Genomic DNA, 25,071 nt, shown 5'->3' with positions numbered 1-25,071 from the left:
AGCCAGAGAAAACACCGAAGAACACATAAGGCAGAGACAAGGACAAGAGCTCTGAACTACACAATCTGAAACCATCACATTAAATATTCTGTGATTGGCTTTCAAAAGAGAATTGCAATCAACTATACTTGAATAAATAATAGAGAAATAAAGGGGGGAGGGGTGTCATGAGAATTCTGACAGAGACAACGCAGGTCAGGGATGAGACCAGAGGGCTCCTCTCCGTGTTTCCCTGAGTCAACCAAATACCACATTTATGCCTAGTTCTACCTGTTGCTTTTCAGCTCATTTCTCCTTTAATGTGGAACTACTGATAAAACCTACTATTTATTTACTATGAGAAAAAAAGTTGATTTAATGATTAGCTTTACATATTAACCTCAATTCCTACTGATTTTAAATGAATGGATTACAAGTAACTCCACCTTGTCATTCTGAAATTCTCAAAGTGATAATAAGAAATGGTCCTTAAAACAAACAAGATTTGGGGCGCCTGGCTGGCTCAGTCGGTGGAGTGCAACTCTTGTTCTTGGGGTTACGGGTTCACGCCCCACGTAGAGTGTAGGGATTACTTAAAAATTTTAAAAAATCTGAGGCACCTGAGTGGCTCAGTCGGTTAAGCAACTGCTTTCAGCCCAGGGTCCTGGGACCAAGCCCCAAATTGGGTTCCCTGCTCAGAAGGAAGCCTGCTTCCCCCTTTCCCACTCCCTCTGCTTGTGTTCCCTCTCTTGCTGTCTCTCTGTCAGATAAATAAAATCTTAAAAAAATTTTTTTTGAAAAGCTTTTAAAAAATTTTATTTAAAAAAACTAAAATAAAACAAGTAAGATCTTACATCAAATGAACTTAAAATGAGGGACGCCTGGGTGGCTCAGTCGTTGAGCGTCTGCCTTCGGCTCAGGTCATGATCCCAGGGTCCTGGGATCGAGCCCCGCATCAGGCTCCCTACTCCGCGGGAAGTCTGCTTCTCCCTCTCCCACTCCCCCTGCTTGTGTTCCCTCTCTCGCTGTGTCTCTCTCTGCCAAATAAATAAATAAAATCTTTTACAAAATTAATAAATAAAATAATAAAATAAGTATTTGATACCATGTATTTTTGTCCCAAGCTAAAAGTGGCATTAACGAAATAAAGCATCAGCCAATTAAGACCATGAAATTTGTATTCCCGACTGCAAAAAAAGTTAAGACTAAAGAATAAAAATAATGTCTTTGGCTTTTCTCTGAAATAGCTTAGATGTAAACTGAAATTAACCAATTGTGGCATTTTAGCTATTTTGCAAATGCATCGTGTTTTTCTGTACCCAACACCCTGCAAGCTATTTCCAAAAACGAGAAAGCTTTCGCCAGAAGTGTGAGCTTCATGAAAGCTACCACATTACTCCCAGGATGAAAAGGAGTTTCCAGAATGGGGCAGGGGCTGTTGTAGGGCCAGCCCTTTGTATAAAGGTAAGTCCCCTGGGACCACATGACGATTATGCTCCCCCTGAGGACTAAGATACAGCTGCTTTTTTTTTTTTTAAAGATTTATTTACCTCAGAGAGAGAGAGAGAGAACGCACATGCGCACGAGAGAGAGCAAGAGAGCACACAGGGGAAGGAGCTGAGGGAGAGAGAATCTCCAGCAGACCCCACGCTGAGCACGGAGCCCAACGTGGGGCTCAATCTCACGACCAGGCGATCATGACCTGAGCCAAAACCAAGAGTCAGCCGCTTAACGGACTGCGCCACCCAGGCGCCCCCAGCTGCATTTTCAAATATGACAGGCAGCATTAGGACTTCACGTGTGGAATCCCACTTCTGAGATACAGAAATAGATTATTACTTTTTTATGCTACTCCCATGACCATAACTGCTTCTATGAACTTTTGAGTTCTTTATCTGAAGACACAGGAATCTAAGACAGGGCAGCAACCATTTAAAAGAAAAAATCTTAGCAGAGTCTCACAACAGCATCATTAAAATCTTAAAAACGGGGGCACCTGGGTGGCACAGTCGCTTGAGCGTCCAACTCCTGATTTCAGCTCAGGTCATGATCTCAGGGTCGGGAGACTGAGCTCTGCGGAGTCTGCTTAAGATTCTCTCCTTCTCCCTCTGCCCCCGCCCCACGCACTCTCACACTTTCTCTCTCTTAAATAAATAAATAGATCTTAAAAATCTTAAAAACCTTATTTTCACACCTGAGGTAAACTTTGTGTATAACTGATGAAATAAAACCAGAAACACAGCATGGAATGAAATTAATACACTTATAATTAAAGGTAACAAAAAAGAACACATAGCAGGATTCCAATCATGTTAAATTCAAAAACAGGCAAAACGACAATTTAGGGTTTAGGAATGCACGCCGAGGCGGCACAACACAGGTGGGGGGAAGCCATCCTCGCCAACGCAGGAGGGAGCGAGGGAGTGGGGAAGGCTGACCGGCTCTGCAGCACCGGCCATGCCCCTCCTTGACCTCTGTGTTTGCTTCACCATCAGTCATTTGTCCATGTTTTTCAAGCATTTCTTAGTATGTACTTTACTTCATGGTTAAAGAAAAAAATTAAATATAAGGAGAAAGGAGTGGGTCACAGACTGCTGAGGTCAATGAGGACAAGACAAAGCCATCCTCTAGGCCGAGCAGGGGAGTGACAGCAGCCCCACACAGTGAGCTGAGGAAGGGGGGCTGCTGCTGAGCAAGACACAGCCGGAAGAACCCAGGAAGGGCTGAGGGTCTGAGGAGCCACAGAATGAACAGCACCATTGGTCTTAAAAGAACCAACAACTCTAGAATTCTGTGAGATCTCCTCAATGTCACCCATCTCTTCATACTTGCAAACAGCAATTCCTAAGAGGGCATAATGCCACACAGTAAAGCAGGATCAAGGCTTAAAATTTTGGGGACAGCAAGCTGGAGCCAGCACGTTCACAGTGGTCAACCCACAAGTCTGTTTCAAGCCCACTTATGCGTATGCATAGCCAAATTACTAATTATCGAAGATGAGTATGATCAACTTAATAAGAGACCTGAAGGAGTCATAAAGACACAAAATAGAATGGTAGTTACCAAGGACTGGGGGCAGGGAAAAAAAGGGGAGCTGTTGTTTGATGCATACGGTTTCAGATTTGCAAGATGAAAAAGTTCTGGAAATGGATGGTAGTAATGACTGTATAACGTGAATGTACTTAACACGACTGAACTGTAGTCTTAAAATGGTTTAGACCGGGGGCGCCTGGCTGGCTCAGTTGGAGAAGCACACAACTCTTGATCTCAGGGTTGTGAGTTCAAGCCCCATGGTGGGTACAGAGATTACTTTACTTTAAAAATTGGTTTAGGGGGCGCCTGGGTGGCTCAGTTGGTTAAGCGACTGCCTTCGGCTCAGGTCATGATCCTGGAGTCCCAGGATCGAGTCCCGCATCGGGCTCCCTGCTCAGTGGGGACAAGGAGCCCGCTTCTCCCTCTGACCCTCTTCCTTTTCGTGCTGTCTCTCATTCTCTCTCAAATAAATAAAATCTTTAAAAAAAAATAAAAAATAAAAATAAAAATTAGTTTAGGGGGCGCCTGGGTGGCTCAGGCGTTAAGCGTCTGCCTTCGGCTCAGGTCATGGTCCCGGGGTCCTGGGATCGAGCCCCGCATCGGGCTCCCTGCTCGGCTAGAGGCCTGCTTCTCCCTCTCCTACTCCCTCTGCTTGTGTTCCCTCTCTCACTGTCTCTCTCTCTCTGTCAAATAAATAAATAAAACCTTTAAAAAAAAAGTTGCCTGGGGTTCTTTTTCCGCCATCTTGGAGTCTGCGGAGGCCTGCTGGGCACAGGACTCCTGTAACGCCAAGTAACGCCCGGAAGGCTGTGGTCCAAGGCCATTTTTGCTGGCTATAAGCGGGGTCTCCGGAACCAGAGGGAGCACACAGCTCTTCTTAAAATCGAAGGTGTTTATGCTCGAGATGAAACGGAATTCTATCTAGGCAAGAGATGTGCTTATGTGTACAAAGCAAAGAACAACACAGTGTGACTCCTGGTGGCAAACCAAACAAAACCAGAGTAATCTGGGGAAAAGTAACTCGTGCTCATGGAAACAGTGGCACGGTTCGTGCCAAATTCCGAAGCAACCTTCCCGCTAAAGCCATTGGCCACAGAATCCATGTGATGCTGTGCCCCTCAAGGATTTAAATTTAATGAAAAGTAAATAAAGGTGTAGATTTGTTCTCTTGTAAAAAAAAAAAAAAAAAGTTGCCTGGGTGGCTCAATCAGTTAGGCGCCTGCCTTCGGCTCGGGTCGTGATCCGGGGTCCTGGATCGAGCCCCGCGTCGGGCCCTCTGCTCGGCGGGAAGCCTGCTTCTCCCTCTCCCACTCCCCTGCTGTGTTCCCTCTCTCGCTGTCTGTCAGGTAAGTAGAATATTTTAAAAAATTAAAAAAAAAAAACCTTTAAAAATAAATAAATAAATAGTTTATTTGTCAGAGTGAGTGTGCATGTGCACAAGCGGGGGAGTGGCAGGCAAAGGGAGAAGCAGACTCCCCACAGAGCAAGGAGCCCAATGTAGTAGGGCTGTGGGGCTCGATCCTGGGATCATGACCTGAGCCGAAGACAGATGCTTAACGACTGAGCCACCCAGGCACCCCTCAAATAAATAAAATATTTAAAATAATAATAATAAATTTCCCTATCAAAAAAAAAAAAAAAAAAGAAAGAAAAGAAAATTCCCTGCCACAAAGCCTCAGAGAAAAAAAGAACTGCATGCAGTCTTCTGATGCCTGGTGTTTATCCACACAATTGTCTAAGCAACAGACAATGCTTTGATGCTTCGTCTCGGTCTCAGATGATCTCTCGTGAATTCCAGCATGCACCATACCCTAGCACCATCTCTAGGAGCAAGTGGGCCACAGTCAGCGGCTACTCAAAGAGCAAAGAGGAGGAAATTACAAATTTCTCAAAGACTCAGAGACCCTCCACTCTGGTGTCTATTGCCCCTAATTCTTTTTTCTCTTATTTTTATAAATATGCCCCACAAGCAGTGCTATGGCAATCATGACAGCAACTACCTTTTAGGAACCAAATTTCCCACATAAGTGTTGTGGCTTCACTAATAGATCGCAACCCAGTGATCCTTGGCAAATATCTTTACTTCCTAGGCCCTCAGTTTCCACCTTTGTGAAAATAAGAAGACTGGACTCCATGACACCTAGGATTCCCTCTGGCTCTGACAGTCTATAACCCCAAAGCTTGTATGTGCTTATGAAAATGAGAACCAAAAACAAAAAAAGAAAATGAGAAACAACACTTATTATTACAAATGTAACACCTGTTTGCAACAGATTCCAATAACACAGACTATAAAAAGTAACGGTTGGCAAACTTTTTCTGGAAAGGGCCACACAGTAAATATTTTTGGCTTTGCAAGCCATACCGTCTCTGTCACAACTACTTAGCTCTGTTGTTGGAGCGCAAAAGCAGCCAGACAATAACTAGACCAGTGAGTGTGGCTACGTTCCAATAAAACTTTATTTATAAAAATAGGGGCACCTGGGTGGCTGAGTCGGTTAAGTGACCAAGTCTTGGTTTCGGCTCAGGTCATGATCTCAGGGTCATGAGATTGAGCCCCACATTGGAATCTACACTTAGCTCAGAGTCTGCTGGAGATTCTCTCTCCTTCTCCCTCCGCCCCTCCCCTCCCCCCATGACTAAGTAAATAAATAAAATTAAAAAAGAAAAAAGGTCAGGGAAATGCAATCTGTGTGCCAGGGGGAAGAAGAATAGGTCATCCCATGAGCCATAGTTTACGGATCTCTGCTATGAAGTATAAAGCAAAAGCCACTCCTTACTGCAGGGCTCTCCTCCCAGGGTCACCCTTTTTAAAGTCTGGCTGTGCTCTTTTACATTGCATTCTATAAATTCACAACAGATCTGTGTATGTGGCTCTCATTTTCTTTATTTCTATTTAGATGAAAGAGAGAGAGAGGGAGAACACGCATGCGCAGGCCAAGAGAGGAAAAAGGAGAGAAGTAAACTCCATGCTGAGCGTGGAGCTCGATCCCAGGACCCTGAGATAATGACCTGAGCTGAGACCAAGAGTCAGACACTTAACCAACTGAGCCACCCAGGAGCCCCCTGTGGCTCTAATTTTCTAAGAATAAAGCGGGATTACTCTATGCATATTTTTAACAATTCTCTTTTGATGGATAATTCAAGTCTTTCACTCTCTAATTTTCCCAATTTTTCATTCTCCTCAGTACTAGTCTCATGAACTACTCTTACACACAACTTTGGACTCTTTTTGGCCACCACAGCTGTAAGCCATGGTCAACTGTGACGCAATCTGACCCTGGATCAACCCAGTCATGACAGAGAAGAGAAAGGCAAGAGACTGTGAGCTAGGGAGTGGGCAGAATCAAGGATCGAGGGAGAAGGAAGGTACAGAGGGGAAGGGAGTAACAGGAAGGGACGAAGATGCAAAAACCCCAAAGCCACCGCTACCTTTTTCAAAAACGCTGCGGCTGTCTCTCTCTTTGTGGCTGTGATCCGCTTCACCCCATCTGGGGACTGGACACGAATTATCTGTCACAAACGAAACAAGGTGGTTACTGCACAGACTAGTATGTTCCTGATCTCTAACTGAGACTAACATCTGCAGTCTTTCAGCATCTGGGTCACCGAAACTTAGAGCCAAACCTCACCCTTCCCCGGGCAACACCCAAGTATTTCTAAAAGATGAAGAAGAGGTATGAGATTCACCAACCTATGCGAAGACATCTTGAGAGTCCCTCTCAACTCTGGTCCTTTCACTCAGAAAAATTTTTAACCATTATTTACAGGGAATATATGTGAAACACTTAGTTATCTCGGGGCGCCTGGGTGGCTCAGTCGGTTAAACGTCTGCCTTCGGGTCGGGTCATGATCCCAGGGTCCTGGGATGGAGCCCTGTGTCAGGCTCCCTGCTCATCAGGGAGCCTGTTTCCCCCTCTCCCTCTGCTGCTCCCCATGTTTGTGTGCTCACTCCCTCTCTGTCAAATAAATCTTTAAAAAAAAAAAAGAAACACTTTTCAGATTTACAAAAACAACAACACAACAGGAAAAAAAAAAAACCCTCCATGAATCATGAATGACTGGGTTCTTTAAAAATCTCACTTTGAGGGCACCTGGCTGGCTCAGCTGGTGAAACATCCGACTCTGGTTTTGAGCTCAAGTCCCACATTGGGTGTAAAGATTACTTAAAAAATAAATAAAAAACGCAAGTGATTAAAAAATAATAAAATAAAAAATAAAAAAGATCTCTTTGTTCTAGAATCTATAGGCAAAAATTAGAATTATCTAAAAGAATCATAGGATATCTTCTAATCTGTTATTTCCCTTTAAGAAAAAAACTAAAAGAAAAGAAATAAAGGTGTTTAACATCATGGTAAACATAGCAGGGTTTTAAAAAAATACTTTTATGGCAAGCCTGAAATGGTTGGCAGGCCTGGAACACTGCACAAAGAGCATCATCTTCTAGGACTTGATTTTTATACAGATCAAAGTCCTTCTGAAGGTGAGTTACTATGCCCGGCCAACTGAACAAGTTCCTGCTTTCGTCAGGGAGCATGAAAAGGCATGCCCTGCCCCAAACAAGGCAGACGATGCTCCAACGACTTGAGTAGGAAGAAAGGCAGGAATACACCACCAAGTACTCATGATGGTTTCTCTTCTTAGCAATTACTGCACTGTGCACTTACTGAAAACAACACTTTAAAAAAAAAAACAACAAAACCAGGGCACCTGGATGGCTCAGTCATTAAGCGTCTGCCTTCGGCTCAGGTCATGATCCCAGGGTCCTGAGATCAAGCCCCACATCGGGCTCCATGCTCCGCAGGAAGCCTGCTTCTCCCTCTCCCACTCCTCCTGCTCTCACTCTCTCTCTGTCAAATAAATAAAATCTTTAAAAAAAAAAAACTTTTTACACACACAAATTGTCACAAGCCACTATTTTTTGTGTTTTGTTTGTTTGTTTTGGAACACTTCACGAATTTGCATGTCATCCTTGCACAGGGGCCATGCTAATCGTCTCTGTATCGTTCCAACTTCAGTGTATGTGCGGCCGAAGCGAGCACACACCATTGTTTTTTTGGTTGTTTTTTTTTTAAGATTTTATTTATTTATTTGAAAGAGAGAAAGAGAGCATGAGAGGGGGTTGGGTCAGAGGGAGAAGCAGACTCCCCGCCCTCCCCTCCCTGGGCACCCTGGGTGGCTCAGTTGGTTAAGCGACTGCCTTCGGCTCGAGTCACGATCCCAGCGTCCTGGGATCGAGTCCCGCGTGGGGCTCCCTGCTCCTTGAGAGCTTGCTTCTCCCTCTGCCTCTCTCTCTCTCTCTCTCTCTCTCTCTTCCATGAATGGATAAATAAAATCTTTAAAAAAAAAAAAAACAACTGAGCCACCCAGGCGCCCACACACCGTTTTTTTTTTTTAAAGATCCCATCCATTCATTTGAGAGAGAGAGAATGAGAGATAGAGAGCACGAGAGGGAAGAGGGTCAGAGGGAGAAGCAGACTCCCCACCGAGCAGGGAGCCCAATGCTGGACTCGATCCCAGGACTCCGGGATCATGACCTGAGCCGAAGGCAGTCGCCCAACCAACCGAGCGACCCAGGCGCCCACAATCCATTGTTTTTTAAAAACGATTTTCACTGGGGCGCCTGGGTGGCTCAGTCGGTGAGGCCTACAACTCTTGATTTTGGGTTGTGGGTTCAAGCCCCATGTTTAATGTAGAGATTACATAAAAATAAAATCTTAAAAAAAAAGTTTTAATTGAAAAAAAAAAGATTTCACTGATACACGATAAAATGCCACAATGGCTTTTGATCTACTGTCCACTTTTACCAAACAAGATTAATCTAGATTTTCCTAAAATAGTCTGACTTTCTCATTATCTACTTTCACTTGACTGAAAAGGCTTTGCCCTGATACTGTTTTCAATTTTTAAGATTGTTTTGAATAATCCTTATGAAATCCCAATTGTTAAGGCAGAAAATATCTTCTTTTTGCTTCTTAACTACATCTGTTTAACTTTCCTGCGCATTAGTGAAGAGTACAAATACAAATTCTTCTTTTACCCTTCACTCTGGATTCAAAACCTAGAAAAACGTCTTCATAATACGCAGCATGGGCACCAGCCAATTCCATTCGTTTCTGAAATCTGTCTCCCACACTGGGGCACATTAAGAGCTTGGTTTCTCTGCAGGAGCTTTTGTGACCGTTCCTTTGTTCACTTGGGAACAAGAGCATGACACTCCTTGAGGAGCTAAAGGTCCGGCTTCCATGTTTCTGGAGGGTTCTAAAGCTTAGGAAGTCATCCTCTTTGATCATCTACAACAGGACATGGCAGTCCAGGTTTGTTGACTGAGCCCAGTATTTAACTCCAACAGAAAAACATAGTTTGTACTGAGGGAAGCTCTCGCTCGGTGTCTGACACAGGCTACAAAATAAAATACTCCAAAAGAGACAGACCTGGCAACACACACACACACACACACACAGCCTCCTGGTAACTTAGGTTTCACCATTTTTAAGAAAATGAGCCCAGAATACTTCTTGGGAGAGTCGAAGAACTGGCAAGACAAAAATCAGCCACAGCAGACGGAATCTGAGGAGAGCCAGTGTTATCAGCAAGCACCTAGCCTTGTATACATACTAGTAAAAAAAACAGCCTTTTCTAAAACAGCTCGTTTGCCCGTGGCTACTTGAATTAAAACTATTACAGTAAAGAGAAAATTTGAAAGTAGATTTATTTGAACTCAGATGCCTATCCTTTTCTAGAAGTCAACAGCGATTGGGAAACCTTGTTTTAAAAGGAGTCGCTATCTTAAGTTTCTCTCGGGCCAACATTCCCTCTGCCCGTCCCCGGGCTGGGGAAAACGGAAGAGACACCAGCGCCCCTGGAAAGCTGAGAAGGAAAATCTTAAACCGGAGCTCCTTCCCCAGACCCAAGCCGCCCAGCACGGACCGCGGAGGCCATTCCGCACACCTGGCAAAACCGCAGACGCCATCCGCGGGGGAAAGCACGAATGCGGCTTGCTACCCAATACTGCTTTGCTTTCCCCCCAGAAATCCCAAATACTCCTTAATGTTCACCGAAATTCTGCCGTCCAACTGATCTGTTGATTTTTTTCCCAGCCACATTTACTTCTGAGAGGAAACTTGCCACAAGTAAACGCTGGACTGTTTTGGTTTTGGGGTTTATTTTTCTCATTTTCACTGACTTCCTTGACTTTAGGGGGGACAGGGTGGAGGGGACATGCCAATCCCTAACTTCAGGTAAAACGTGAGGTCAATCCTCGGAACCTCCCTTCTCAAACAGGTAGCTGCCACACCGTCCTTGCCACCGAGACAGAAGACGTCAGCGGCCGGATTTCCCCTCCTTACAGCCCACGGCGTCCACAAGGCCCCCTCCGGACACAGCGCTCTCCCCGAGGGAACTGGAGCCCAGGCTGGGGCGCGCCCCGGCTCCGACGGCCCGGCCCCCCGCACCCGGCCCCCGGCCCCCCGCACCCGACCCGGCCCCCCGCACCCGGCCCCCGGCCCCCTGCACCCGGCCCGGCCGCCCTGAACCCGACCCGGCCCCCCGCACCCGGCCCCCGGCCCGGCCCCCGGCCCCCCGCACCCGGCCCGGCCCGGCCCCCCGCACCCGGCCCGGCCGCCCTGAACCCGACCCGGCCCCCCGCACCCGGCCCGGCCGCCCTGAACCCGACCCGGCCCCCCGCACCCGGCCCGGCCCGGCCCCCGACCCGGCCCCCCGCACCCGGCCCGGCCCCCCGCACCCGGCCCCCGGCCCGGCCGCCCTGCACCCGGCCCGGCCGCCCTGAACCCGACCCGGCCCCCCGCACCCGGCCCCCGGCCCCCCACACCCGGCCCGGCCCGGCCCCCCGCACCCGGCCCGGCCGCCCTGAACCCGACCCGGCCCCCCGCACCCGGCCCGGCCGCCCTGAACCCGACCCGGCCCCCCGCACCCGGCCCCCGGCCCGGCCCCCGGCCCCCCGCACCCGGCCCGGCCCGGCCCCCCGCACCCGGCCCGGCCGCCCTGAACCCGACCCGGCCCCCCGCACCCGGCCCGCCCCGGCCCCCGACCCGGCCCCCCGCACCCGGCCCGGCCCCCCGCACCCGGCCCCCGGCCCGGCCGCCCTGCACCCGGCCCGGCCGCCCTGAACCCGACCCGGCCCCCCGCACCCGGCCATCGGCCCCCCGCACCCGGCCCGGCCCGGCCCCCCGCACCCGGCCCGGCCGCCCTGAACCCGACCCGGCCCCCCGCACCCCGCACCCGGCCTGGCGGACCCGCGGCGCCGGCGGTCGCGGAGCGGCCGGAGGGAAGGCCGCGAGCCCCGGGCCGGGAGGCGGGAGGCGGGCCGCCGCCCCACAGGCCGCGCCGGTAAATCTGCTGCCTCATCCCGGCGCCGCGCTCCCGCTCCCGCCCCACTCACGATGCTCTCGGCCATGGCGGCCGCTCCCGTCTCCGGGCTGGAGCCCCGGGCCGCCGCCGCCACCGTCGCCTGCCGCCCCGCGGGCCTCGAAGCCCCGGCCCCAGCCTCAGCCCCGGCCTCCCGCCGCCGCCGCCACCGCCGCTCCAGCTTCGCCGCCGGCCGCCACCGCCGCGCGACGTCCGGCGCCTCGCCCAACGCGCTCCGCCGGCCGCGCAGCCCCGAAACCGAGTTCCGGCCCTCCAACGGCCCGCGCATGCGCAGGCGGGGCGGCCCCGAATCCGCGGGAGCGGGGCGGGGGGGCGAGCGCGCGGAGTCCTGGGCTCCGCGCCGCGGGCAGAAAGGAGGCCCCAGGGAAGAAGACTTCGTTCGCGACCCGCGCTCCTTTCCGAAAGTCCGGGCAACGCAGGAAGGTCTGAGAAGAAACAAAAGCAAGCGTCCGAGTCTCGCCCAGAAATCATCATTGCTGGGTTATAGTTGGGCGACGTGGCATATGCCCTAGGTCCTGCGGGTCCCATGCAGAGAGAGGCATCGTATCGGGACGGTGACATCACACCGTCCTGATCTGGAAACGTGAAGAAGGCATTTCCACGAATCTAACACAAGAGAAACGACTGAATTTAAACTGCATTTCAGGGGCGCCTGGGTGGCTCAGTCGTTAAGCGTCTGCCTTCGGCTCAGGTCATGATATTCCCAGGGTCCTGGGATCGAGCCCCCCCATCGGGCTCCTGCTTCGCGGGAAGCCTGCTTCTCCCTCTCCCACTCCCCCTGCTTCTGTCCCCTCTCGCGCTGTGTCTCTCTCTCTGTCAAATAAATAAATAAAATCTTTGGTTTAAAAAAAATGAATAAATAAACTGCATTTCAGGGCAGCGTCCCTTGCCACAGAGATGGGATATCCTGAGACCTACCCCCGGGGCCGGCTTCCCAGGCCACCGACCGGGCAGGAAGGGCCTCGCGCTGGGGTCCGGGGCTTAGCTGTCAGCCTCTTGTAATTCGTCATGGTTTTCAACAGGGAGCCCCCCCCCCCCCCCCCGTTTTCATGTCGCACCAGGCCCTGCAAATTCTGGAGCGGACCTTTCCCAGGCCTTTGGGGAAAAGTTACAAAGACGTCCAGGAGGCCAGAATCTATGTTTTTGTTTTGTTTTTTTTTTAACCCCAAGGCTCAACTCCAGGTTGTATTTATGTATCTCCTGTGCTGAAAAAGTCGACCTCGTTTCCTCCCCATCGCCACTCCTTAAGTTCCCTGGGTTTGTATCACTGTTAACAGTATCAGTGTTGACAACACAATCTGTTCTATCATCTTGGTTTCAGCCTCTGGTTCAGCTTGCCTATTCATCCCAACCTCAAGGATCTATTACTCTGCGTGTGGCATGGCTAACGCTGGGAAGACTGCAGAGGCAGGAGAGATCCCCACTCTGATGGAATCTACCAGCAGGAGGCAGCTTATAAACACAACAAATATGTTAAATGTACAATGTGCTGTAGCCAACAACTGTAGCAGAGGAGGGGGTGGAGAGTGAGAGAGGCTATTTTACATAAAACGGTCAAGAAAGACCTCTCTGAGGAGATGAGGTGTGAGCGGGTCCCAGATAAAGTATCTGAGGGAAGAGTGAAATAGGACGCGGGGAAGGCATGTGCAAAGGTCCTGGGGCCTGGGAAGTACTGGGTGCTCCAGGAACAACAAAGCAGCTGGTGTGGCTGGAGCATCATGAGTGAGGGCAGAGGAGAGCTGCGTCAGGAAGAACCATGTGAGACGTGGAAAGGCCTTTAGGTTCTATTCTGAGTGTGTTATGTTAGAAAGCCTTTGGAGGGATGAGAGCAAAGAAGGCATGCTTTCCGTTGTGTTTCAGAAGGATTCTCTGGAAGCCGAATGCACAGAAGACAGCATGGAGAGGCAGAAAGAGGAGCAGGGAGACGAGGGGAGCGGCCATAGCCCAGAGGACGTAAGGCTGCGCGGCACGAGATCCGAGAAAGGAGGGAGAGCAGGCAGGATTGCCTAAAAGACCAGGGTGCGGGGCTGCATTTCGCCGACACATATCCTTCCGCTCTTAATCTTTCCTCGTCTTCTTTTACAGAGTGGCCTCTGATCTTTTCGCTTCTCTTCTATCCAAACGTATTCATTCTACAGAAGGGCAAGACTCCCGCTTCTCCACGAGGTCCCCTGGGGCGCTCACGGGCAAGCACTGCGTGACAACAGGTGTGTTATCTGCTGTTTGCTACTTAGCTTTTTAACCTCCTCCACGGCACTGGGAGGGTATTATGCTGACTTTTTTTTAAGTTATATGAGTAGTTGTATTGCTTTGCTAGGACTGCCTTAAAATTCCACGGAGGGGGTAACTTCAACTTATTTTCTCCTGGTTCCGGGGGCTGGAAGCCAGAGATCAAGGAGACAGCCCGTCGGGTTCTTTGGAGGCCGCTCTCCTTGGCTGGCCGACCGCTGTATCTTTCCTCTGTGCTCAGGCATCCCTGGCATCTCTGTGTGTCCCAGTGTCCTCCTCGTATGAGGACACTGGCCTCACTTTAAGTTGACTGCCTCTTTAAGGGCCACCTCTCCAGATCATCTTCTGAGGTTCTGGGGGTTGGGAACCTCAACATACGGATTTGGGGGAAACGCAACTAAGTCCCTCCCCGTGCTGGTAACTGTAAATTCATTCAGCGTCGCCCAGTATCAGGACAGGAGTGAGACACTGCTGGAGAGGTGATTGTTGTCACCCCGAGAGCCCGGCCTTGGAGCTGGATGCAGTAACCGAGGGGGTCTGGGTTTGTCACTTCGAGGAAGAGATGAGTGAAGGCTTGGCTGCATGGGATCAAATCTGCAGCTTTTGTCTTTGCCCTGAACTGCAGCCCGCCACGCCACCCCACAGCCTGAGCCCTCCCTTCACAGCGGGAGTCGGGTCATGATGCTCCTTCACCCCACGCCCTCTCCCTCGGAGGGGACCCCACCTGAGAAAACCCACCTGGCTCGTTCCCCTCCCTTCCCCACGTTTCTCCCCTTCCTGTTTTTGTTTTTGTTTTATTTATTTATTTATTTATTTATTTATTTATTTATTTATGTATTTATTTGACAGGGAGAGACACAGCGAGAGAGGGAACACAAGCAGGGGGAGTGGGAGAGGGAGAAGCAGGCTTCCCGCGGAGCAGGCAGCCCGATGCCAGGCTCGATCCCAGGAACCTGGGATCATGACCTGAGCCCAAAGACAGATGCTTACCCGCTGAGCCACACAGGCACCGCCTCTTTTTGTTTTTAATTAAGATGAAATTCACACAACATGCAACCATTATTCAGTGAACAATTCGGTGGCATTTCGTGCTTTCACAATGTGATTAACCATCTCCTGTATCTACTTCCCAAACATTTCCATCACCCCCAGAAGGACACCCCACACCCATTCAGCAGCAGCTCCCCATTCCCCTCCCCCAGCCCCCAGCAACCACCAGACTTACCTGTTCTGAGTATTTCATGTCAATGGAATGATATGCATATGCAGTTTAGTGTCTGGCTTCTTTCGCTGAGAGTTAACGTTTTCCAGGTCCATCCGCTTTGTAGCAGGGGTCAGAGCTCATTTTTATGGCTGAGTAATATTCCATTGGGTGCACAGAGCACATTTTGATCATCCATTCTTTGATTGATATCTGGGTTGTTTCCACCTTTTGGCAATTGTAGGTAATGCTACCGTGGATATGTGTGGATATGTATTTGTTTGAGTCCCTGTTTTCAGTTCTTTGGGGTACATACCTAGGAGCCAGACACCTTACAGTGAGGCCCTCCCCGATCACCTTACATAAGATGACAGCCCCCTGACTCTTCACCCTCCTGTCCTGGCTTCAGACCTCTGACGACCACCGTGTAAAATCACATATATTCACCTATTCCCCTCCCTCGCTTTATGACTTCCTCTTCACCAGAGGTAAGGTCCTGCTGACTAGGGGTTGACAGGTTTTTTTCCTCCACTGTATCGCCAGGACTCAGGACACTACTGGACTTCTATCAGTGATCCATTGTCCCATTTATCTATTGTATAATTGTATATCTATTGTAAATCTGTTGTCACAATGATGTTGTGAAATGAACTCTTTCAAAACTTAGTGATTTCACACAACAGCCATTTACCAGCCTCCCGATCCTGCAGGTCAGGAATCGAGACTGGGCTCAGTTGGGGGGTTGTCATGCTGGAAGCTGGGGGTGGGGGGCATGAAACAAGAACACAAATAACTACAAAACAAAGAGAAGAGTGTCCCAAAAGAAGAGGGGAGGCCTCCACTTGTGGGGCAGGATGTGGGGATTTCAGGGGACGGCAAAGGCCAAGGGCACGTGAGAGCTGGGCTGCCTGGGGCCTCAAGCAGCCCAAGTGGCTGGATTGGGTAAAGTGAGGAAGAGAGGCTGGGGCTCGAATGTCAAACAAAAGAAGCCAAGGAACAGCAGCGGAGAGGAATGTGAAGACAGGCTGGGCACGTGGCCTCGCCCAGGGGTCCCCCACAGCCTCCAGAGGTCCCTGCAAGCCAGAGACCAACATTCATGTCATAACTTCAGAAAGGCATGGGGGAGGTGTGGAGAGCTATGTGGCTGTGTTCTCCCAGCGCTGGTAGTCGGGGGGGGGGGGATCCGCTCTGAGCCTGCCTTCCCACCATCACGCAAGCAGAGGAGAGAGGACAGGGCAGGGCAGGGTCAGGGAGCCTTGAGCGCCCCTGTGCGCGGGGCAGCTGCGTGGCCCGGGTCCTTCTAAGCACCAGGGCACAAGGCGGACTGTGACAGAGTCTGCCCCTGCGAAGAGAAGCTCGGGAGGAGGAAGGAGCCCACGTCCCTCAAAACCAGGAAGGACGTGATCTGGCCGGTGGATACTGTGTCATTCTTACAGTGAATAACTTGGGGGATGACCTGGCATTTAACTGCTGGTGGGTCTCCCAGGATTGTTTCTGCGAGCGAGTTCTCAGGGGTCTGATGTCCTGGGTGACCTGAAGGAGCAGCCACTGGCCCGCCAGGCCGAGGCCCGCATGGACGGGGGGCCCGGTAGTGGTGGGCATGGGGTGACAGCCCCGCCCGCATCATGCCTGCCCAGAGCTCCAGGGAATCCAGAGAGCAAGGCTGAAAATCTGCGCTCGAGAAGGATGGTCTGCATCTCAGAAGCAGAGACTGTCTTAAGCCCGGCAGCGTGATGCCTCACATGATCTGGCCATGACTGTGGTGTCCTGGTTGTGCTCACGGCTCACCGGGCCCTGGGCTGCAGAGCTCACAGGACGGCTGAGGGCAGGCAGCTACAGCTCCAGGGGCCCAGCTAGAGATGCCAGGCAGCGGACCAGCACACCTGTCCTGGGGCAGAATGGAGGAGGGGGAAAGGAGCCCCCTGCTGTCCCAGGTAAGCCAGTGCCCGGTGCCCTCCGCCCCCACCCCCACCCCCCGCCCCGTTTGGGACTGTCTTCTCCACCCCCGAACGCCCTGGGCCGGGGTGAGGGGGGGGACCTCCGGCCCGTTCTCACCCACCCTGGCCCAGGCCCCACCCTGAGCCTTTCTGTGTGCTGGGGCTAGCCAGTAGATGGACACCCACCAGGAGCTAAGATTGCGGTGGGGGTTTCACTAATCAGGTGCTTTATCCTCACCCAGCGCTTTGCCCAACTCGGGAATGTTTCCTATCCTTGCCCTTGTGCTTGACGTGGTGTGCGGTGCACCCGCGCTCCGAGAAAAGCACACACCCAGGGGACGCGCTCCCGGGGGCCTTCAGCGCCTCCCTCGCGCCCTGCCCATCCGCCTCCACCTGCGACCTCTCGGCCTTCTTACCGCCCCATTTGCCCCTTCCCCACGGCTGCCTGTGGCTCCGGAAGCAAGACCGGGAGCTCTGGCTCCCGACACCCCTCCAGGCGGGCTGCGAAGCTGCAGGATAACTTCCCGGCCCCCGCGCACGGCCTCGGGCAGCCCCAGGCGCCCCAGCCTGGCACCCAGCAGCCTGGCCTTTTGCTTCTACTGACTGTTGGGGTCTGGGGGGGCTGATAAATACCTCTTTCCTCTCCTGCAAGTTCACAGTGGATGAGGTTTCAATGCAGGGTCAGATGTGGGGAGTGGAGGACAGCTTCTTCCTGGGAAACTAACTGGTTTGGAAGGGAGGCCCTGCCTAGGTGTGGGGCCACAGCTTCCGAATTCTCCTCCCAGATTTCAAGGCAGGCCGCCCCTCTCCTCCCTGCAGGGAGAGAACGGAAGTTTCTCCCACACCTGCCTGCCGGTGGAGAGCGTTGGGGGTGGGGGGCAAGCAGATCTGAAATGGAGATTGTCGGTTAAGGGACGAAGTGGGACGGAGTCAGCAGCTTCTCCAAACCTCACGATCAATGAGCCACGCCTCTGTGGGAGAACCGGGGGCGGGAGATGGGTCAGCACTTCTTTACTTTCCACACTTGCTACGACCAGTGCCCCAGAGCATGGCTGAGCATCCTGCTGGAGGGCAAGGCAGGGCCCCGGCCTCCCACAGAGCCCTGGTCTCCTCCCTGCTCTGGGAGGCTGGCTGGCCCAGCACCGTGTCTGCGCTCAGAGTGGGGCGGACTGCGCAGGTCCTGGGACAGTGGGGCTGGGCTGAGGCGGGGAAGCAGAAAGGGCAGCCCCCTGGGCCAGCCCTTCTGCCTGGAGTGCCTGCACCTCCTGGGCTGGGTGGGGAAGCCCCTCTCTGGACTGTGTGTCCAGCCCAACCCACACAGATGCTGTTCCGGCCACCTGCCACGTGCCTCTGCTGCGGGACCACATCCTCCATCTCACAGAGGGGATCAGCGACAGGCGTGTGTTCGTGCCACGCCGGTCTCCCAGTATTGCCCCGCTTACTCTCCACTGTGAACTGGCAGGGTGCAGCTGTCCCTCCGTTTCGCAGGAGACAGGCCCTTCCTGTCCCCCTGCTGCCTGGCCGGGCGACAAGCCTGGAGGCCGCCATGGTCCTCCCCAGCCATCTCTGGTCCCCGAGCCTCCTCTATCCACTATCCAGTCTCTTCCCCTGGCCACGAGGAGGTGACCTCCCCGTTGATTATCACGTCCTGCTGGTGAGGTCTCCCTGTGTGTTCCTCTTCCTCCACAGGGCGCCGGGTGCCAGGAGGAGCCCCTCCCCAGGAGCAGCCCACTCACTTCAAGACACCCTAGGCCGGCACCCCGAGAGGACCAGGTCTGGAGGGCAGGCCCTGGGGGAGACCCGGCCCCCTCTCTCCCCTTGGGAAGCAGCTGCCTGAAGTACCTGACCTTCCTGTTCAACTTCCTCTTCTCTCTGCTTGGTCTGCTGGCCCTGGCCATTGGGCTCTGGGGCTTGGCTGTCAAAGGGTCTCTGGGAAGTAGCGGGGGGGCAGCCCTGCCTGAAGACCCCTTGCTGGGACTGACACTGGGGGGGCTGGTGGTCAGTGCAGTGAGCCTGGCAGGCTGCCTGGGTGCCCTCTGCGAGAATGCTTGCCTGCTGCACTGCTTCTCTGGGGGTCTCATCGCCTTCCTGGCGCTGGAGGCTGTGGTGGGTGCCCTGCTTGTGGCCTTCTGGGGCCCGCTGCAGGATGGCCTGGAGCCCACCCTGCGTGCGGCCATCACCCACTATCAGGATGACCCGGACCTGCGCTTCTTCATTGACCAGGTCCAGCTGGGGCTGCAGTGCTGTGGGGTGTCCTCCTATCGGGACTGGACGTGGAACCTGTGAGTCCTGTAGCCCACGGGGAAGGGGGGAGTCCCCAGTGGTCAGCAGACCGGACTGCATGTGCACTCACATGGATGCACTCACTCGCACACATGCTCACTTGTACGCACACACGAGTGTGTACACACATGCCTGTGCACACACGTGGGCCCCCGAGTGTTTCTGCTCCCCCCAACCAGGACCAGGTGGACAGGGATCTTAGTGGAGAAGCTGAGCCAGCAGACGTAGAAAGTCAGTTTGGCGAGCGTTTTTGGTAAGGTCATCATACAAGACGTCTCAATGTCAAATGCACTTCAGTTAAGTGGGGACATCATTCCGGACTCCACAGTTCTCCCTCCACAGCATGTGAATGTGTGCGTGTCTGTGTGTGCACGGATGCACGTGTGCATGCTTGTCCGTGTATGTGTGTCTGCGTGTGTGCATGTCTATGTGTGTGTGCATGCATGTGCGTGTGCATGTTTGTCCGTGTATGTGTCTGCGTGTGTTCATGTCTGTGTGTCTGTGTGCGTGCATGTTTGTCCGTGTATGTATGTCTGCATGTGTGCGTGCATGTGCGTGTGCATGGTGGTGTGTGTCTGTGTCTGCGTGTGTGCATGTCTGTGTGTCTGTGTGTGCATGCATGTGCATGTGCATGGTGGTGTGTGTGTCTGTCTCTGCGTCTGCGTGTGTGCATGTCTGTGTGTCTGTGTGCATGCATGTGCGTGTGCATGCTTGTCTGTGTGTGTGCGTGTGTCTGTATGTATGAGTGGTGTGTGTAAGCATTGTCTATTTAGGAACACTGGGCACTGTATCTTTTACATTCTGCTGGAGGACAACTGACCATGAGAGATGGAGTCATACAGAGACTTGAAAACCAGCCACTTGTGTCCAGCAGTCACTGAAACGTGACAAGCGTTCTAGAAGCATCCACACGGGTTTTCCCATTCGTGGGCTGTGAATTCGGATTGGTGGCAGCCCCCTGTGGTGTCACATGGTCACCCATCCTGCTGGCTTTTGAGTCCTTGCCTTAGTGAGGCCCACTCTTCTGGGGGATGAGGGCATGCCTGTGAGGGAGGGCAGGTGCAGGACCGTGGACCCCAGTCAAAGGCCAGGGATGCTTGGAGGCTGCCTGGAGCTGGGGGCTGTGAGGAGAGCCCCGTGGCTGCCGAGCGCTGCCCCTTAGCCTCCCGCACCGACCCGCTGACGGGCACGGCGACCTCTCCCAGGCTTCAGCTCATCTTCTCCCCTCCAGTTCTGCCTGCTCAGACCAACTCAGCAGCCCCTATCGGGCAAGGCTGTCTGATTCCCACCCCTCATCACGTGCTTGTCTCCTCTTCAACCGTCTCACCAAATATGTCCCTTCCTGCCAAGAGGCTTTGACATCTGCCTGCATGTGCAGAGGCCTCCGGGTGCCGGGATGAATCACAGGAAGCTGGTTATTGTGTGTGCACAAGTGCGTGTGCCTATGTACATGTGTGTCTGTGGGGCGTGGACGTTTGAAGGGCCGGTAAGAGACACCTGACTCAGTGCCGGGCCCCGAACAGCAGGCCCTGCCCTCCAGACCGATGCCCAGATGTACCCTTACAGGTACTTTAACTGCAGCTCCCCTGGGGTCCAGGCCTGCAGCCTTCCTGCCTCCTGCTGCATCAACCCCGGGGAAGATGGCGCGGCTGTCAACCACCCGTGTGGCTTCGGAGCTCTGGGCCTGGATGAGGGTGCCGCTCAGAGACGGGTGCATCTGCAGGGCTGTGGCCCTCCACTCCGAGGGTGGCTGCACAGGAATGTCCGGGCTGTGGGTGCCTGCACAATCGTGGCTGTGGTCGTCCAGGGGGTGGAGCTCCTGTTGGCCGCCCAGCTGGTGAGGGCCGTGGCTGTCCGCCAGGTGGGGGGTGGAGAGCCCCAGAACCGCGGGGACGGAAAGGTCCCCTGCCAAACTGGCCCAGGGCCGACAGCCCCGTAGGACACCCAGGGAAGGTGTCGGAGTAACCACGCTGGGTCTCAGGCACCCGGGCCTCCTCCACCTGCTGTACCTCCCACTCCACAGGGGCCCCTTTCCCTGAGGGCAGGGCATGCCCACCTCCTTCCCGGTTCTGTCAGGCCCTGCAAGGATGAGCCCCTGTACCACCGCCTGATTTCACTCTCTTTTGGAGACATTTGTTCTCCACCATGGAGCCCTTGCAAACACCGCGTGGCCTGTGTAAGCCACACCTCCTACGGGGGATGCCAGGCAAAGCTACCTGGCCGGTGCGGAGAGTACGGGGCTCTGAGGACTGGATGAAATCCTGTTGGCAAGCCCCCAACTCCAACTCCCACCCCTGCCTGTCACCTCCAACCACCTCTGATGCTTGCCCCCAACCCCCATTCTGACCCCGCCTCTGAGGCCTACCCCAGTGGCCCCACTCCGTTACCACCGCCTGGCCCCTTCCCGTCCATTGTGGTGGCCGAGGGTGAGGCCCAGGCGGGAATAAATTTTACTGAGCTGTATCATTCATATGGTAAATGGCACCCGTCTCAAGTGGGCAGCGTGAGGAACTCGTCCCTCTGTAAACCCCTGCAGACCCACGGCCAGGTCAGGAGCCAGCCGCGGCAGGCTGCTTCGCCTCCTCCCTGTGGGCACCCCGACCGGCCTTCCTCACCTTCGGTTACATGGCTTTTTCTGGCTTTCACATGAATGGGACCCCAGAGGGCCCTTCCCAAGAGTCACCATCTGGTCCCTGCTGTGTGAAGAGGCCCCACAGACGCACCTGGTCCAGGTGGACACACATTGGGTGGGCTCCCGGATGGCGACTGCTGCTAGGGACAGTTTCACCAGGCCCTGTGTGCACAGGTGCGCCCGATCCCCCCAGGTGCGGCATCAGGCGTGGAACCCTAGGTCACCGGGTGGGCGCCTGGCCAGAGGTACTGGACAGCTAAGGACAGACTGGCTGGGCCACTAAGCGAATTCCCCGATCTCTCTGCGCCTGTTTCCTCACCTGTGAGGCAGGGTTGAGGGCTCCCTCCTCCTCGCATGAGCTGTTGCAGGGCCTCGTCCGCCTCCTTCGGGAGGCCTGCTCCAGGGGCTGGGCATGCACGCGACTGCCTCCCAGCGTAGCCGGCCTTACTGCATGGACCCCCGGCCACCACAGGCCCAGATGCAGCGTTTAGTGGGTTTCTTTCCCTCTCAGCCTGGCCAGGCCCCTGCTGCGCCCACCAGCCTGCCCCTTCATCCCTACGCTCCTGCTGGAGACCCACACGGTCGGGCCCTGCCCCCACCCACAACACAACCCACTCCAGCTGAGCGCTCCGGGGCGTGCGAAGTTTATTTTGAAACAGGGACAGCAAGCTGGGCCATGTTGGAAAGGATGTTTCCTGCCGGTGATGGGTTTGGAGGGGTGTTGGTCGGATGCCACCAGGACTCCCCCACCGCCCCGCTCCAACCCAAGGGCAGCAGCTGGGAAGGGCTAGCGAGGGGAGCTTGGTCTCACGACCACACAGCAGGACGGGAGCGGGCTGTGAGGACATTCCTGGGACACCCTGCCCTGGCTTTCCAGCCCTGAGAAAAGGTCTGGGGGCCAGTGTTTCGGAAGCTAACCAGGGCCTGACTGGCCCCGGGGTGTCCTACAGGGAGCTGGTGGGCTTCTGGTAACTGGCATCTGGGGGCCTGAGGTCGCCACCCTGCAAGGGTCTCCAGACACAAACTGGGCAACCTGGACACCCTCAGGGGGGCCGGCCTCCTCGCAGGAATCCTGAGCAGGGGTGGCAGTGGGCAGCAGGGGGTACGGCCCTGAGGCTCTGGGTCAGGCTCTGGCACTAGATGATGCCATACTGGGCCAGTTCGTGCAGCTCCAGGTGGTTGAAGGCCTCCCATGGGCAGATCACCGTGATGTCTGCGGGAGAAGGAACAGTGGCACCAGGAGGCTCATGGCCCCAGGGGTCACCACCCCCCCCTCCACGCCCTGTTGTCCACACCCCGAGTGGTGAGAGCAGAAGTCCTGGGTGGGGAGTCCTTCCCCCAGGGCACGCCAGCTTGAGGGTGTTGAGTGGGAGAGGACAGGTGCAGCCGGGAGGAGCGGGGGGGCAGCAAGGCCTCCTTGTTGCTTTCCAGCCCCCCCCCAGGTACCCGGTGAACCCACTGAATGGGTGCAGCCCCACCTCCGTGAGGCCTAAGCCTTGACGTTGGGGCAGAGGAGGAAGGACGGGCTCGAGGCAGTGCTCTAGATACGCTTCGGCTGGGGAAGCGGAGTAAGGACGGGACGCAGGCGCGTGGACAGGCGGGAGAGTGGGGGGCACCTGGGAAGACCCGGGCAGCCATCATACCTGTTCCCAGGCCTTCCATTCCGGGGATGTCGTCCCCAAACCTGCAGGACACAGTGGTCAGGGCCAGTGGCCGGGAAGAGGGCACTGGGGGTGCACGGGGGCATACGTGCCCTTGAGCGCCGGCCCCTGGGTCTGCCAGCGCGCCCTGGCCGTGAGTGTGCAGGGACATACGCCGGCGGGTGGGCTGCGGCTGAGTCCCTGAGCGGCAGTGAGCGTGGCCTCCAGATCCATTTGGCAGTAACAGGTAGAGGGTGACAGGAGCCCCCGAGCCCTCCTGCCCCCCATGCTGAGGAAAGGGGGGCCCTTGGGAACGACCCCAGCCAGGGAAGGGTGGCCCAGCCCCCTGCTCTACAGTGTACTCCCCCCCCCACACACTTCCCGTGTCGCCTGCAGCTGGCCCTCCACCAGCTCTGCTTACCCTTGGACGCCTTTCTTGGGGGGCTTGCTCTTGAACTGCCTGGTTTGCCGCTGCTTAAATTTGGGGGGCCCTTTTCTGGGAGTGACGGGCCCCCCCGTCACCCTAGTGGCTGACCGGATCTCGGCCTTGGGCGGCTCCAGGTTCATGGCCAGGATGGCAGAGACCCCCACAGCAACCTCTGGCTTCTAGACTCCCTCGCGCCGTGGGCTGGGGGCACACCAGGCTGGGGGGCTCCTGGTCAGCCCCCTTGCTTCCGCCCCCCTTGCAGGTCTCAACCCAGCAGAAGAGAGGAAGTCCTGAAACAGGAAACCCAGGAGGCCCTGAGCGTGACCGCAATGGCAGCCCCCCGCCATCTCCACGTGGGCCTGCACCTGGGGTCAGGCAGGGGGAATGAGAGTATTGGTGGCTCCCCTGGTGCACCCCCCTCGGCTGTCTCCCCTTCTGCGTGCCCCACCCCAATCCCCGGGGTAGGGACACTCAGCCTCATTCCTGGTGGCATGCCAGGCATCTGGCAGTGCCAACGAAGGGTGACAGAGAAGTGGGGGGCAGGGTGCCTTCTCAGGAGAAGTCCCGAGCTGAGCTGTGCAACCAGCCCCCTGCAGTTTCTTCCCTCTAATGGTAAATCCCCTGGCCACTCACTGTGCTTGGAGACTGCCCTGGGCGCATAGTGTCACCTGCTGGTGTCCCTGAACCCACTGCACAGGGTGACCTCCCCTCTGCCTCTCCCTGGATACCCTAAGCCCCATTGACCCTGCTCAAGGGCAACTCCGCTTCCCCTAAGCCTATTAGCACCAGAGGGGCGACTCTAATCCCTCAGGGCTGCCATGAGCCTAGAAGGTTCTGGGGCTAAGCACAGGACACAGACAGGAGCCCCTGGCACTAGATGCCCCAGGCCCCACCTCATGGGTTCCCTTTGCTGCTCTGGTCTTGTGGGCTACAGTGCCTGACTCCAGCCTTGGGCTACCACCAGCTGCTGGCTAGAGCATCAGGGCTGAGACCGGCTGGCGGGCAAGGCAGGCTGGGTGGTGGGGGTGGGCACCCAGTACCAGGTGCACCCCCCCCATGGACCTTTCCTCCCTAACATTCATCCTCCATGCCAGAACCCGCACCAGCCAGGGAGGATGTACATGGGGCCCAGGGTGACCGGCACTGGTGGTCCCGGCAGCTCAGACCCCATCATGCCCACCCCTCACAGCCTAGATGGTGTAGGCCCAGCCAGACCCCTTCCCCAGTCCCAGGCCATGGGGCCCGGTGCACACAGCCCTGACCCGGACGGAACTCCCCCCGTCAGATGCTGGCCTCGTGGAAACCATGGTCCAGACTCTCCC

The 25,071-nt window shown here is 54.8% G+C and overlaps 3 protein-coding genes and 1 non-coding gene across 4 annotated transcripts in view; 1 reads left to right on the top strand and 3 right to left on the bottom strand.

Annotated features, from left to right (window-relative positions):
• NPLOC4 (NPL4 homolog, ubiquitin recognition factor) overlaps nt 1-11,557 on the bottom strand; it is a 62,236-nt gene extending 50,679 nt beyond the window's left edge. The window contains exons 1-2 of the mRNA XM_028112371.2: nt 11,414-11,557; nt 6,445-6,525 (exon numbers count right to left, since the gene is read on the bottom strand). Of these exons, the coding sequence (XP_027968172.1) occupies nt 6,445-6,525; nt 11,414-11,428 (96 nt within the window). The 5' untranslated portion in view covers nt 11,429-11,557. The remainder of the gene's footprint in view (nt 1-6,444; nt 6,526-11,413) is intronic.
• On the bottom strand, nt 7,948-8,054 carry LOC114216337 (U6 spliceosomal RNA). Its single transcript, XR_003610759.2, has one exon. It is a non-coding gene; the product is annotated as a U6 spliceosomal RNA (small nuclear RNA).
• Nucleotides 11,558-16,296: 4,739 nt separating the features above from the next.
• TSPAN10 (tetraspanin 10) lies at nt 16,297-21,513 on the top strand. Its single transcript, XM_028112709.2, has 3 exons — nt 16,297-16,764; nt 18,457-19,049; nt 20,617-21,513. The coding sequence occupies exons 1-3, from the start codon at nt 16,690-16,692 to the stop codon at nt 20,987-20,989; spliced, it is 1,041 nt and encodes a 346-aa protein (XP_027968510.2). The 5' UTR covers nt 16,297-16,689; the 3' UTR covers nt 20,990-21,513.
• Nucleotides 21,514-22,310: 797 nt separating this feature from the next.
• Nucleotides 22,311-24,036, bottom strand: PDE6G (phosphodiesterase 6G). The gene is made up of 3 exons (XM_028112289.2): nt 23,744-24,036; nt 23,326-23,366; nt 22,311-22,895 (listed from the first exon to the last, which is right to left on the bottom strand). The coding sequence occupies exons 1-3, from the start codon at nt 23,887-23,889 to the stop codon at nt 22,819-22,821; spliced, it is 264 nt and encodes an 87-aa protein (XP_027968090.1). The 5' UTR covers nt 23,890-24,036; the 3' UTR covers nt 22,311-22,818.
• Nucleotides 24,037-25,071: the final 1,035 nt, after the last annotated feature.

Source organism: Eumetopias jubatus, unplaced genomic scaffold (assembly GCF_037043125.1).
Source record: "Eumetopias jubatus isolate StellerSeaLion01/CBP00866 unplaced genomic scaffold, mEumJub1_p1.0 scaffold_10, whole genome shotgun sequence".
Taxonomy (NCBI): Eukaryota; Metazoa; Chordata; class Mammalia; order Carnivora; family Otariidae; genus Eumetopias; species Eumetopias jubatus.
The sequence above is the reverse complement of the archived record's forward strand: the minus strand, read 5'-3'. Positions and strand labels throughout refer to the sequence as shown.